A 15,864-nucleotide genomic window follows, 5' to 3' on the forward strand; every position below is an offset into this window, starting at 1 on the left:
AGACTCCCTAGCTTCACAGTTATCCAGACAATATCTTGTGTGAAGAGTGGAAAGTTGAGGGTGAAATAAAAGAGCCAGGTGTAACTGAGAAGTTAGGATTTAGGGGATAATTTTGATTACTAAATCATTAGATAGATATTTCTTTTTACTTTCTGGTATGTTAGAATAGGCAGAGGGAAGTACCTGAAATCTCTGAACTTGATCTTTCATAATGACTTTATAACTATACAGCCTTTATCTTGCGATTGCAAAAAACCTTGTGACTGACCCTCACTTGTACCCCTTTATCCTGTTTTTCAAATTTAGAGTCTTTTGATCATTAAAGACAGCCCCTAATGTTTATTAATGAAGGGCCATGAGTCACCCCAGAACTAACCCACCCCAATTCCAAGGCTATCTTGAAAAACAGAGCTGGATCTAACCAAAATGGACCTGCCTGACATGCGCAGTAGCTTAAACTTTAACCTATAAGTGACCTATCCCTCATTATAATACTAAAAATCACACCCATCATCATATTAAGGCTGCCATTTTCTTACATATGTTCTGTGACTAAGCATGTAATCAGTCTGTGCATGCTCAATAATTAGATCGTCTCTAACCTCATCATCTCGAGCCATTGTGCTTATTATCCTAAAACCTGCCCATCTTTTGATACCATAAAACTATCAGAGTTACTGCAGTTTGGGGAGACAGATTTTTAGGCCAATAGGCCATCTGATTTCCTTTTTTCATGCCTAGAAATAAACTCACTCTCTCTTTGAAAACATGGTGTCTCAGGAATTGGTCGTTTGAGTGTATTGGCCAAAAAACCTACTGCTTTTGATTGGCTTCACAGGGAGAAAGATTTATGAAATATGACAGCATTTATGGATATAGATACTCTTGTTCCTATATATAACATACAAATCGGCACAAGGAGTTCCTTTAGCCTCCCATGCGGCAATGGGAAGGCTGTAAAAAGGCTACATAGTAAAAACAATCTCAGGCCAAGTCATCCTGGGCTGAATTTCTCTGTGAACTAAAACTGCAAGTCATTGCCACAGTATTGATGTGAACTATTCTCTTCCAAGAAAATTCTTCCAAATGACTTGTTCCCAGAATTGAAAGATGTAAATCTCAAAAAGGGCCTGGCTATACCAATTAACAAACTGTTTTTCCCTCTTGCTTTTGCTATGGTTGTGTCTTTTAGGGCTGCAAAACAAGGCAGCTCAAAGTTTGAAAATAAATGCAGAAGAACCTTCCCTGGAGCTTGTAACACTGCTAAATCTTGCTGCAAAGTAGTGTGAGTAAGGATTAAAGCTATGTTGAGTCATTGTGTCCACTGGCTGTGAACCAGTGCATTTTGTTAAAAGCATTCCAGATGATTCTGTTCACAGAAAAGGGAATTTCTACCACTTATTTACCCCTTTGTATAAAAGTTCCTTCGCCTTACCACCATTGTTTCACATGAGAGGGTGCATACCTGACCAAATTTAAGAGCATGAAGATATATTTTCATCTCCAGGCAAAAAGTAAAAAAAAAAGAAAAGAAATTTACCAGTATGTATCCAGTCCAAGAAAAAAGCAACTATGTCCCTATTACGCTTGTGAACAGCCAGGAAATGACTCTGTGGGTTAAGTTGATAACTGTGTATTCCCATAGCGAGATGTTCCAGAGAACAGCTCACAGCACGTACCCAGCAATATTTGTTGAAAGAATGAATGAATAAATGAGGAAAAAAAATGCCAGAAAGGTGGTTCTATCACCTCCTAGATTTAGTCCCATCTCCAGAGAAAACCTAGCTGCTATAGTCACCTGGAAAATAGAGCAATGTAACTTTCTGTCCTGAACCTGCATTTCCTCTTATCCAAGACAACCACCATTTGCTTTTAAATAAAGGGTATGGGGACAAAAAGGACTGTGTTTCACAATATAGTCAGGAATAAAATAGGTTGATTAATTGAAAAACCCAATAAAAGCGGAGAAGTGTTATATATATATATATATATATATATGGCACATTATTTTAACATAAAAATATAAATGTACATTTATTTGTTCACCAAGGCCTTTTTTTCTATAATGGGTCTCTGCTCAGAGTTCCACAAAGTCTTTCTGGCATAAACCACATCATAATATTTTTTTAAATTGATATCTAATTTCCATTTCTTTGTGGTAGGAAAGGACATAGCAGATTGAGCACACACATTTATTACTTCTTCCTTTTGAAACCCTACTAAAATGAGAGTAAAGGGATCAAAGAGGAATATCCCCACAGGACATTGAACTGGAGAAAAGACAGCAGCCAAAGAGATGCTAGAAAGCAGATACTGACCTAGAGGACTAGAGAGACTTTAAACCTGTAGGAGGAAGACTTGAGAAGTAAGGGGATACTGGAAAGGCTCAGGAATTGAAACGTCAGGTGGCAAAGTGAGTTGGGGCTCAAAAAAGGAGTATTTGTCAAAATTCCTCATAAGGAGCAGTTAGACCCTTGGTCTCTTTCCCATCCTGAGTAGGACTCAAAAGGACTGGAGATTTCACTCCGGGCAGGTTGAACTTGAGAGACTCTGTACTGAGATGCCAGCTGAAAGTGAGGGGGAGGGATCTTATCAGAAACAAAGGGATTAAAGTTTGTATGTACACGCTCCCTGTGCACTCCAGCCTCCTCCCCTAACTGGTCCCAGGATGCTGGCAGGCAGGCTTATTCTCCTCAACAGGATATGGGAAGACTCTCTGGGGACACTGTCCAAGAAAAAAAAAAAGACCTACAGACCCACACCAACGTTTGGGTGCCCAAACAAAATGACCAGGTCTTCATTTGCATTACAGTTTCTCCTTTTAAATATGTAGATGAGAGAAGAACCTTGTGATTCTTCCAAAATTTTTACCAACAGCTGTTTCAAGTCTTTGTAGCATTAAAAATTATACACACACACACACACACATATAACTGTTATGTAGTTCACATAACTTAGTTTTAAAACTGATTAACAAACAAAAAGGGAGGGGGAAACACTTTTGAAGCAGCTCTCCAGAAGGAGTCGGTTCTGTATTATTTGTACTAAATACAAGCTTGCGAACCAATCGTACATCTGGTGTTTAAACCACAGGGCACAAGAAATGCAGTGCCAATACTTTTTTGTTATCTGTGTGAAATAACTTTTATTGTGATGTTACTTGTTATTGATTAAATGTGCAGAAATAAAGAGTTAAAATGTGCTAATATACCTTGTTCCCTGGTGGTGTTCTTTTGTGGGGAGGGGTATGCTACTCAACAATTAGAATCACCACACTGTTGGACCAGTAGTATTTATTCCTTTAAGAGATTTGTTGTTGTATGCTGTCCCTTTTTAAATATGTTTCCTTTTTCTTGAAACTGTATAAAGTTTCTTCCCCCTTAGCATAAGCATCTTATATATAACAACTTTTGTACAAGGTTTTTAAATTTATATATAAAATGTGTATATATATATATTTTTGCCCCCTTTGATTTTTATTGTTGTTGTTGAATGAAACCCAAATGCCCCCAAATGGACATTAATAGTTGCATTAAAGGATCAACAGCATTAACAAAAGTTGCTTTAAAAGCCATAATGTAAAATAAGACTTGAAAATTGGTGAGGGAATGTTTGCAACGCTGTGTGAGAAGCAGTGGGAACCACTCTGGCTTCCCCTTTGAACTTGCAGTGGGGTACCCACCATTTAGGACACGGACTGATGTGTGCAAAACTTTATGTGCCAAAACTCTCAGTGACTCTAGCTTTCTCCCTCTTTTTTACGCTGTAATTTCTGTTCATCATGTTTTGCTGTGATGTTACATAGGAAAATTTGTAGTTAGTCTTAATGTCACTTATAACAAGATGTGTTTGGTAGCAGATAGTCTAGAAAGCATTTTAAATGAAGAGGTATAAACCCTTAAGGGCCAAAATTCTGTATATTAGATTACTCTTAAAGGAAAAACCAGCTGCTACTTTGATGTGCCTGCATCATATACAAGCAGGTAGCGAACTTTAAAAATTTAAAAAAACAAACAAACCGAGGCACGTTGATGTTGCAAAATGCTGTATAAAGCTGAAACCTGTTCATTCAGTGCCATTGTAGTTGACACGAAGCAACTGTAAAACTGTCTCCAATTTTTCTCTGGTTTATTAATATGCTAACTATAACTTTTTTTGTGAATACTGTGAATGTTTCCTAACAGTTGTGATGTTAATGTTCCATTTTATGCTCTTATTCCAATTTCATTTTTAATGGTTTGGAAGCCATTTTTATAATGAATAAATGTTCATGCCATACAGTAACTGTAGCATGCCACTCTGGATTAATAAAAGCAACTTAGTATGTGTAAAAAAAATTTTTTTATTAAAATAAAAAAATCACTGGGTCCTTTCTATCACCCTATAGTGTGGTCCAGAGGAAGACAAGTCTTGCCCCCATAGAAAGAGCTCAGCCTTCTAGTGCCTCATTTTTTTTTTTTTAATGCAATTTTATTGAGATACATTCACACACTGCACAATCCATCCAAAGTATACAATCAATCACAGTATCATCACATAGTTGTGCATTCATCACACAATCAATTTTAGAACATTTTCATTACTCCAAACCAAAAACCAAAAAACAACCACCAAAAAAACACAAAAAAACAAAAACCCCAGACATCCCATATCCCTCATCCCCCTCCTATTATTGACCCCTATCATTGGTGTGGTACATTTGTTACTTGTGATGAAATAAAATTAAAATCTTACTATTAACTATAGACCATAGTTTGAAGTTTCTTTTTGAGGTGATAAAAATTGACTATGGTAATGGTTGTACATATCTGTGAATATTATAAACTATTGAACTATGTGAGTGATTTGTATGGTATATGCATTATATCTAAATCAGGCTGCTAAAAAATTAGGAGGTTTTCTGAAGGGACATATGAGGGAATTTTGAACTTCTAATGCCTGTGATGCAGCAGAGAACTTATCTTAGAGAAATCAGACAATCATAGAGTTTTAGAGTTAAAAGAGGCTTTAGGCCAATTGCTCTTACTATATAGTTTGGGAATTAAGGGCCTGTAAGTGAACTGTAGAGTCACATGGACAGTTGGTACAACTTCAAATAATCTCATGTCTCTGACCTCAAATCAGGTCATAGATAGTGAGTGTATGTGAAAATTTGTGTGAATACTGAATTCATACTTGAATGCAGTACTGGCTCAGAATATATGGTTACAGCCCTGGTGATATATCATAAACAAAAAACGACCCCGAAACGCATTTACTTTATAAGTTTGGAATTTTCATATTGGATTTTCTCCCAAGTGTGGCACTACTGAACCACTCTGATAAATTCAAATCTAAATTTTAGTACAAGTGACAGTGTCACTTTCTCCCTTTACGTACTCTTGCTAAGACTCAGTGCTGAGCTCATCATGTGTCACACAGTGAGGCTGGAGCCATGTCCGCCAGTGGCACAGGCATGGCTACCAGTGTCTAGTGCCTCATTTTTAAATATGAAAAGATGCCCAAGTCTTGCCAGACATTGGAGGACAGCCCCTCACATGACAGTAGGGGTCTACAACAAATATAAAGAAAAGAGAAATCAAAAACAATGCAGAAAGCAGGAAAAAAATTAAAACCTTCAAAAATACTATTATTACTGCCCTCAGAGGGATAACAAAATATTGCTTCCTTGAAATTATGACCTATTCATAAGAATTAATCAAAGAACTAGAAAGCCCCCTTGGAAATTAAACATATGATAGCAAAAAATGATAGGACTGTCCAACACAGTGAACACTATTGGAAACTGGACTGTAGCTAATAGGACAACTATTAGCTTTCATCAGTTGTAACAAAGGTACCACACTAATGCAAGGTGTTAATAATGGGGGGAGGTATATAGGAAATCTATATTTTATACATGATTTTTCTGTAAACCTACAACCTTTATAATAAATACATAGATCAAAAATAAATAAATACATAAAAATATGACAGCAAGCATTTAAATTTCAATAGAAGAGTTGAAAATCAGGTTGAGAAAATCTCCTGGAGAGTAAAACTAAATGATAAGTAGATAAAAATGGGAGGAAAAAAACAAGAAAATCAGGAGATCAGTTTAAGAAGCCAACACCTGAATAAAAGGAATTTTAGAAAGAGAAAACAAAAGAGATGGCCACTTTCAGCCATGAGAGCATAACTAGTAATGAGTTTACCCCTCTTTCCATAAACAGCTATAAAACTGGACAAAACCTATGAGCAAATTGTTTTCAGGCACTGAACAACAGGCAGTGTGAGGCTGTGGTCCTTGAAAGAAGGGAGAGCTAAAGAGAATCTGTCACCTGCGGATCTGTACTACAAGAAATGTATTGAAAGTTTTCTGGGCTGAAAGGAAATGGCAGAAAATCAGATCTACAGGAAGGAATAAATAACACCAGAAATGATAAATATGTGGGCAAATAATTGTCTGCAGCAAAAATAACTGTTGTGGGGCATATAATGTAAACTGAAGTAAAATATATGACAACAGCACAAAGGGTGAGGAGAATGGCCTTATACTGTTGTGAGGTTTTTACATTTTATATAAAGTGACATACTGATTCTAAGCAGACTCTGAGAACTAAATAGTGTTTGTTGTAATCCCTAGAAAAACCTCTTAAAAAAATACAAATGGGTATAGCTTAAAATCCAATAGAAGAAATAAAATGGAATACTAAAAAAAACATTTGGTTAACTCAAAAGAAGGCAAGGAAGGTAAAACTGAGCAACAACAACAACAACAAAAAAACAGATGGAATAAACAGAAATGCAAAGTAGTACATCTAAATGTAAACTATACATACAACATTCAATGCTAATGAATTAAACACTATGTAAATGAACTAAACACAATGAACTAAAATGCATTGATTGCCAAGCAGAATAAAAAGCAAGACTCAACTACAGGAACATCTCACTTTATTGCATCACTTTATTGCACTTTGCAGATATTGCTTTTTTTACAAATCAAAGGTTTGTGGCAACCCTGCCTTGAGCAAGTCTATTGGCACCATTTTTCCAACAGCAGGTACTCAGCCATGTCTCTGTGCCACATGTTAATTAAGGTATGTACCTTGTATTTTTAGACATAATGCTATTGCACACTAATTAGACTATAGCATAGTGTAAAGATAATTTTTATATACTCTGGGAAACCAAAAAAATTCATGTGTCTCACTTTGTATTTGCTTTATTGTGGTGGTCTGGAACCAAACTTGCAAAATCTCCAGGTATGCCCGTACAGCTATCTACAACAGACATATTTTAAATATAAAGACACAGTTAGATTGAGTGTAAAAGGATGGAAAGAAAAAACAGTACATGTAAGAAAGATAATGTGGCTAAATCTATATCCGACAAAGCAGATTTCAAGATGAGGAATATTACCAGGTATAAAGACGGACATTTCTCAATGATAAAAGGGTCAATTCATCAGGAAGACATAACAATTATCAGTGTACGCACCTGATAACAGAGCTTTAAAATATGTAAAGCGAAACTAACAGAACTAATGGAAGAAACAGACAAATCCACAGTATTAGCTGGAGCTTTCACCACTCCTCTTTCAGTAATTGATAGAACAAACAGACAAGAAAAAAAGCAATCAGGATACAAAAGAATTCAACAATACTACCAACCAATGTAACCTAGTTGACATTGATAGACCACTACAGCCAACAATTGCAGGATACATATTCTTTACAACGGCACCTAGTACATTCATTAAGATACACGATATGCTGGGCCATAAGTCAATCTCAATATATTTTAAAAGGCTGAAATCATACAGGGTATGTTCTCTGACAAAATTACTTTAGAAATCAATAACAAAAAGATCACTGGAAAATTCCCAAACATTTGGAAATTAAGCAACACACTCCTAAATAACTCATAGGTGGAAGAAAAAAAATCACAAGAGAAATTAGAAAATATTTTTAACTGAATGATAATGAAGACACACCACATCAAAACTTTTGAGATTTAGTGCTTAGAGGAAAATTTATAACTTTAGTTATTTTTAAAAAATTAAAAACACAAATATTTAAAAATTATCAAAGCTTTCACTTTAAGTAGCTAAAAAGCTGAAGGTCAAATTAAATCCCTGCTAAGTAGAAGGAAGGAAATAATAAAAGTAAGAGAAGAAATCAACAAACGAGAAATCAGACAAATAAGAGAAAATCAAAGAAATGAAAAGCTGGTTCTCTGGAAATATTAATAAAAGTGATTAAACCATATATAGATTGAAGAGAGAAAGCAGGAGAGTGAGAAGGTGTAGGGTGAGGGTGGGGTTTAGGAGATAGTGGACACAAATGAGCAATGTCAGGAATAAAAAAGGAAACATCATTACAGATCTTACAGACATTATAAGAATAAGAAAATATTATAAATAACTTTGTCAATATGTTCAACAACTTAGATTAAATTAACAAATTCCTTAAAAAACACACCTTACCAAAACTGACTCAAGAAGAAATAGAAAACCTGAATAGCCCTATATCTATTACAGAAATTGAATTCATGTTCAAAAACTTTCCATGGAGAAAACTCCAGGCCCAAATGGTCAAGCTAGTGAAATCTGTCAAACATTCAAGGAAGACATAATAACACAATCTAACACAAATTCTTTCAGGAAATATAGGAAGAGAAAACAATTTCCAACTCATTTTATGACATTACAAGAAAATTACAGAAAAATAATCTTCAAGAACATAGATGTAAAAATCCTCAATAAAATCTTAGCAAATCAAATCTCACATTACACAAAAAGGATGATACATCATGACTAAGTGGGATGTACCTTAATAATGTAAGATTGAATATTTGAAAATCAATTCATGTAATTCACCACATCAATATAATAAATTGATCTCCATATGTAAACTGATCTATAGATTCAACACTATCATAATCTAATTCTCAGCTAGCCTTTTTGTAGAAAATTTTCAGCTAATTCTAAAATTTAAAAGGATATTAGAGTAGCCCAAAAAACTTTGAAAATAAAAAACAAATTTGGCGGTCCTATACTACTTTATTTCAAGACTTAGTATAAAGCTACAGTAATTAACATAGTGTAGTATTGGCATAAAGATAGACAAATACATCAATGAAACAGAATAGAGAATTCAGAAACAGATTCACACATATGTGGTCAATTAATTTTCAACAAAGGTACCAATTGTAACTTAATGGCTAAGGAGATAGTTTTCAATGAATGGTACTGGGACAAATGAATAGCCATATGCAAAAAAAATGAACCTCACCATATACAAAAACTAACTTAAAATATAAGAGCTAAAACTATAAAACTTCTTGAAGAAGACTCAAGAGAAAATCTTTGTAATCTTGGGTTTGACAAAGATTTCTTAAATATAATGCCAAAGGGACAATCTATAAAAAGAAAAGAACCAATAAATTGGACATCATGAAATATAAAAACATTTGCTGTTCAAAAGATAATGTTAAGAAAATTAAAAGGCAAGACACAAACTAGAACAAAATACTTGCAAAACAAATTTCTGACAAAGAATTTATATCTAGAATATATAAAGAACCCTTACAACTCAATAATAAGACCACAGACCACCAAAATGGGCAATTTGAATGGACTCTTCACCAAAAAAGATATACAAATTGCAAATAAGCACATGAAAAGATGCTCAACATCATTAGTCATTAGGGAAATGCAAATTAAGAGCAAAATGAAAAACTATTATAATTTTAGAATGTCTAAAATTAAAAAGACTGACCATACCAAGTGTTGGTTAGGATGTGGAACAATCGGAGCTCTCAAATTGGAAAACAGTTGGCAGTTTCCTTAAAAAGTTAAATATACACCTACTGTATGATCCAGCCATTCCACTCAAAGGTTTTACGCAAGAGAAATGGAAGCATTTGTCACAGAAAGACTTTTACATGAATATTCAGAGGAGCTTTATTCATAATACCCCCAAAGTAGAAACAACTCAAATGTCCATCAATAGGTGAATGAATAAGTTATGATTATGCAACCAAAAGGAATGAACTATTGACAAATGCAAAGTAGACAAATTGCAAAATAATTGTGCTGATTTTAAAAACCAGACAATAAAAGGGTATATACTGCATGATTCCCTTTATGCAAAATTCTAGAAAATGCAAACTAATCTATAGTGACAGAAAGCAGATCAGTGGTTGCTCAGAGATGGGGGGATCAGAGCAAAGGGTGGGGGGAGGGATTCCAAAGAGGCACGAAGAAACTTTTGGGGATAATGAACATGTTCAACATCTTATTTGTGGTAATGATTTCACAGATGTATATATATGTCAAAACTTACCAAATTGCAAATTTTAACACATACAGTTTATTGTATGCCAAATGACCTTTAACAAAGCAGTGAAAAAAATAAGAAAACCAAACAATAAAAATAAAAAAATAATAATACATAGTGACCAAGTTGGGTTTCTCTCAAGAATACAAGATTGGTTTAATATTTTAATATTTGAAACATGTTACTGTAATAAAGGACAGAAACTATATAATCATCTCAATAGATGCAGAAAATGGAAGGAATGAATATTCAGAAAAATGATAAAGAAAACATGGCAAAAAAAAAAAAACATGGCATAGTGTAAAGGACGTGAGCTTCCAAGTTTCTTGAGCATAATGCACAATGAGTGAAAAAAAAAGAAAAGTTCACAATAACGCACATTATTGTAAAATCTCAAATCAGAAAGAAAAACAGACAGCCCTAAAAGTTTCTAGAGAGAACCAAAAGACTGTCACATACTGTGCTTTAAAACTTAAACTTCTGTGTGAGACCAAAGCAAGAGATGTTTATTTGGTGCAAAATCTATATTTTCTGAACCACACTATGACTTAACTTGTATGTTCAGTTTACTCAAACACCATAATTACATGGAACGTTGAAAAGGAATGAAGTTTGGTTGGTTTGTATAGGTTTGAAGCCCTGATACATCCCAGAGTAATTTGGGTAGAGAATAAAAAAGTATCTGCAAAGCTCCCTTGAAGGACTGGGGGAAAATGTGGAAATATTAAACTTCCTACCTGAGGAATGTGGCTTCTCTGTCTCAGCCAACTTGGCAGGTAGACTTGCTGCCCTCTCCCCTACATGGGACATGACTCCCAGGGGTGTAAATATCCCTGGCGACGTGGGACATGACTGCCTGGATAAGCCCAGACCTGGCATCTTGGGATTGAGAAAGCCTTCTTGACCAAAATGGGGAAGAGAAATGAAACAAAATAAAGTCTCAGTGGCTGAGACATTTCAAATGGAGTCGAGAGGTCATTCTGGAGGTTATTCTTATGCATTATATAGATATCCCTTTTTAGTTTTTAGTGTATTAGAATAACTAGACAGAAATACCTGAAACTGTTGAACTGCAATACAGTAGCCTTGACTCTTATAGACAATTGTATAACTATAGCTTATATAATGTGACTGTGAAAACCTTCTGGCTCACACTTGCTTTATTCAGTACATGGACAGATGAGTACAAAAATGGGGACAAAAAGCAAATGAATAACTGTAGTGTATTGGGGTATGGGATGTTTGGGGTGCTTTTGTTTACTTTTATTTTTACTCTTTTTTTTTGGAGTAATCAAAATGTTCAAAAATGATTGTGATGATGAATGCACAACTATATGATGGTGCTGTGGGCAACTGATTGTACACTTTAGGTGAGTGTAGAGTATGTATGGTATGTGAATATAGCTCAATAAAAGTGCATTTAAAAACAAAAAGAGAGAGTCACATACAATGGACTGGGAATCAGAATGACTTTTAGGTTTCCTGATACAACTGGAAGCTAGAAGACAGAAGAATAACGTCTTCAAAACTCTGAGTAAAAAAAATTCTGCGAACTAGAATAGGTATCTATCAAGTCAAATGCTCAATCATGTATATGACAGGTGAATAAAGACATTCTCAGATATTCTGGGATTTGAATAACATATTCCTCTGTACCTTTCTCAAGAATCAGCTGAAAGTTGTATTTTGCCAAAAAAGGAAATAAACCCAGAAAGCTAAAAATCTGGGAACTAGAGGATAGAAGAACGAGGCGAAAAGAATTCCTGGATGAAGAGGAAGGCAATTCCCAGGACAACAGCTGAGCAGCACTAGTGTTCGACCAGACCAGTTTATTGCAGAAAGGTGGAGGGCATGAATGTGGATGTTTTCAAGGAAAAAAAAAAATTCAACTGGTAGAATAACATATTGTGAGATTCACAGTTCAATCAAAGAGCTTAGGGTATAGGTATACAGGAAAATAAACAAATGGGAAAACAAGGTAAACTGCAGGTTTAAAAAAAGTTGTATAAGAAAGTAAATATTCTTAGAGGCTGTGTGCCAGTTCGATGTATTATGTCCCCCAAAATGCCATTATCTTTGATGCAATCTTGTGTGGGCAGATATATCAGTGATGATTACATTTTGGAATCCTTTGGGTGTTTCCATAGAGATGTGATTCAATCAACTGTGGACAATTCCTTTGGTTGGATAATTTCCATGGAGGTGTTGCCCCGCCCATTCAGGGTGGGTCTGAATTAAATTACTGGAGCACTATATAAGCTCAGACAGAAGAAGCAAGCTTGCTACAGCCAAGAGGGACACTTTGAAGAATGCACGGAAGCTGAGAGAGTAGCTGCAGATGAGAGACAGTTTGAAAATGGCCATTGAAAGCAGACTCTTGTTCCAGAGAAACTAAGAGAGGATAAACACCCCAAGAGCAACTGAGAGTGACATTGTGAAGAGGAGCTGTGGCCTAGAGAGGAATGTCCTGGGAGAAAGACATTTTGAAACCAGAACTTGGAGCACATGCCAGCCATGTGCCTTCCAAGTAACAGAAGTTTGCCGGACACCATTGGCCGTCCTCCAGTGAAGGTACCTGATTATTGACACATTACCTTGGACACTTTATGGCCTTAAGACTGTAACTGTGTAACCAAATAAACCCCCTTTATAAAAGCCAATCCATTTCTGGTGTTTTGCATTCCAGCAGCATTAGCAAACTAGAACAGGCTGCAACACAGTTCAGCTAGAAATAGTATTTACATGGTTATAATAATGTATATACCTAATTTGATCTAACTGTAAGTTGGTGACCAGGCTATATAAGAATGGGAAAGGGTTAAGTGTGAGTGTTGGGGATGGTATAGAAGAATTAAATTTTCATCTTCCATAATATGAAGTTGAGAATAGCCCAAACTGATCGTTTAAAAAAATCAAAGAAATAGCAACATATATGTGTTATTTAGAATATCAGAGATCCATGCCAGAAGAAACCACTAGAAGAATTAAAAGTGGTTGCCTCTCATGAGTAGGGAAAGACAAGGCAGGGGCCTGCTGTTTTTATTGCTTTAAGGCTTACACGTATAAGTTAAGTTTCATTTTTAAAGTATTATTTGACTTTTGAACTATGTACCTGTGTTGCTATGATTTTTAAAAAAGCAAAAATGACTTTTTTCAGTGACAGACTGACAGTTTCTATAATAGTTCATTAAATTACTTAACTACAATCACAAGGACAAGCAGAAACAGGTTTAGGAATAAGTATTTTAGCAGTGTACCACTTAAGTGGAAAATGAGGTATGAGGGCTTGCTAGAGAAAAGCCACAGGCATGCAGCTGGCATGTTTTACAGCAGGAACCCAGAGCACTGGTTAATCTAGCAAGTCATTTAAGCTGAGGTCAACTCAAAGAGCGTCTACTGTAATGAATCCAGATAATAAAGGAGGATGAAAAAAGACAGCCTTAATCCATCCATTTTTGCTACCGTGTCCTTTACCCATGGGTTCGATGGAAGAAATTCCACAAGGAGCAGACTCGAGATCATCTCTCTCAGGGTCATTCAATGCTCCCTGAAATATTAGCCCTCTTGAGTGAAATCTGCAAATGAGGATAAATTGGAGTCCTTTTGAAGGGCAGGCTCTTTATATATCTTTTGGCTTAATCCACAAAATGAGATGGAAAGGTGGCAAAAGAGATAAAACCAAATCTGCCTTTTGTGCCATGATGGACCTGATTTAATTTCAGTAACTGGATTTACTGCATGTTGCTGCCTTCTCCTTCGCATTTTGGGAAAGTACTCGACACCATGCATACAAAGCATGCAAGAGAAAATGAGCAATTGGGAGTTCAAAACAGGATCTGAGGCACAGCCTCCTGCATCTGTGCTGAGTAGGCTTGTAGGAAATCTGTTCTTCTCTGAGTCACCATGCTACCCGAGCAGGACATAGTGCCACCTTTTCATCAAGTCAGCCAACTGCTGATCTCTTTGCTATGCTATTTTGGAAAATAATCTGCAGAAATATTGCCTGGTAAGGGGAATCTGGGAATCTGTTTCTTGCTCTTTTACTTGGACTCAATTCTGGAGAACTTACGAAGATTAGATCCAACTCCTTCCCTCCTTTGCTGAGCCCACAGGGGCTGTGACAGCCCTTTCTGATAAGAACCTGTCAAATTTCCTTCATAGCTGAAACTAGAAAAACAAGCAAGGTGGAAATAGGCTTTTAACTTGGACAGAGACATTCAGCAATTTTACTTTTCTATCTGCAGATTCAGCTAGGAGGGGCGATTCGGATCTTCCGAAAGGTCCCTCCCTTAAAACCTCTGCAAATCAACTCAAAATAAGTATTCTCGATTTTTCAGGAGCTCTTAGGCTACTTTCTTCTTTGGTATCAGTAACCAGAGTTTGACTCTGGTCTAGCCACATAACATCCCACTGGCTGAATTTCAGCCAGAATTCCCTCTCCTTGCTAATGTCTGGGCCCTCTCCTTGCTAATGTCAGCCAGTTTCTGCACCTGCCACGAGGTTCATCACCAGTTGCCCTCAGCGCTGTTTTTAGTGGGCTGACCTGTTCACTTTAAACGGGAAAATCTGATTTTTAAAAACCGTATTGTGAGCGATGATCATCATTTGAACATAAAAGGAGCCTATGTTAGTTGTTCCCTTCCTCTTACTTCAGACTACCTGATTTTTTGCACATTGCAGTGTGCAGATGGACAACAGAAGTTGCCGGTGTCAGTACTCCTTACAAGGAACCATTCCAGTCGCCTTGTGTATATATACTATGCCCCCTCACCTTATTTTTCACCCTCTTCCATGACATCTCCCTTCCCAGCAATGATTCTGAGCCACTGCAGAACTTGGTGACATACTGTGGAAGACTGTTGACTTACTGAATGATTTTCTAACTGGAAGGGACATCTTCTCAAGCGCTATCAAATTGGGGGCCCCAAGAGGTACCTCATTGTCAGAGCTGTTGCCATTCAGACCCTCCATGTTTGGGTTCCTCCAGTCTGCCGAGAGTGAAGGGATGTAATTGTCTGTCAGAGCGTCCCACACCCTGCAACAAAGAGAGGCTCTCATTAGCACACATCTGCGGCCGGCCCCGCATGGAGGGAGGAAGAGCTGGGCCAAGGAGGAGAGAAGCCGCTGTGTGTGCCAGGCTGAGATCATCTGCCTTCCAGCAGGCAGGGGCAAAGCAGCTCAAACACTGAACAAGAGGTAATACCTGGGAAGAAGGATCCCAGGGCATGAAGGCCGGCCGGGGGCTTCAGGGTGAACGTGTCTGCCTGGGGGAAGAGGTATTTCCCATCACCAGACACAAATGGCGGAGTCTGCAATCAAACCACCACTGGCCCTGGAAATAAATGCCCTTCAACTAAAGAGTTTATGTCCTGGGAACCTAAGAAGTATGCAGGTGTTTCCTTTCCTACAGCAGAGGAGAGCTGAGAGAGAAGATCTGGGGAGATTTTCTGGCTGGTTGATCCTGAAAGATCAGGATCATCATCTGGTTTATATGCAGTCTCATCAGGAATGAACTCCTTGGCAAGTAATGTGGGGAAGA

General features: G+C 36.7%; 1 protein-coding gene across 3 annotated transcripts in view; it reads right to left on the reverse strand.

Annotated features, from left to right (window-relative positions):
• Positions 1 to 15,864, reverse strand: part of FEZ1 (fasciculation and elongation protein zeta 1) — a 46,450-nt gene that overhangs the window by 18,016 nt on the left and 12,570 nt on the right. For all 3 annotated transcript variants that reach the window (XM_037841884.1, XM_037841882.1, XM_037841883.1), the window contains exon 3: positions 15,261 to 15,360. In XM_037841884.1, coding sequence (XP_037697812.1) covers positions 15,261 to 15,360 — 100 coding nt within the window. The remainder of the gene's footprint in view (positions 1 to 15,260; positions 15,361 to 15,864) is intronic.

This window comes from Choloepus didactylus, chromosome 6 (genome assembly GCF_015220235.1).
Source record: "Choloepus didactylus isolate mChoDid1 chromosome 6, mChoDid1.pri, whole genome shotgun sequence".
Taxonomy (NCBI): domain Eukaryota; kingdom Metazoa; phylum Chordata; class Mammalia; order Pilosa; family Megalonychidae; genus Choloepus; species Choloepus didactylus.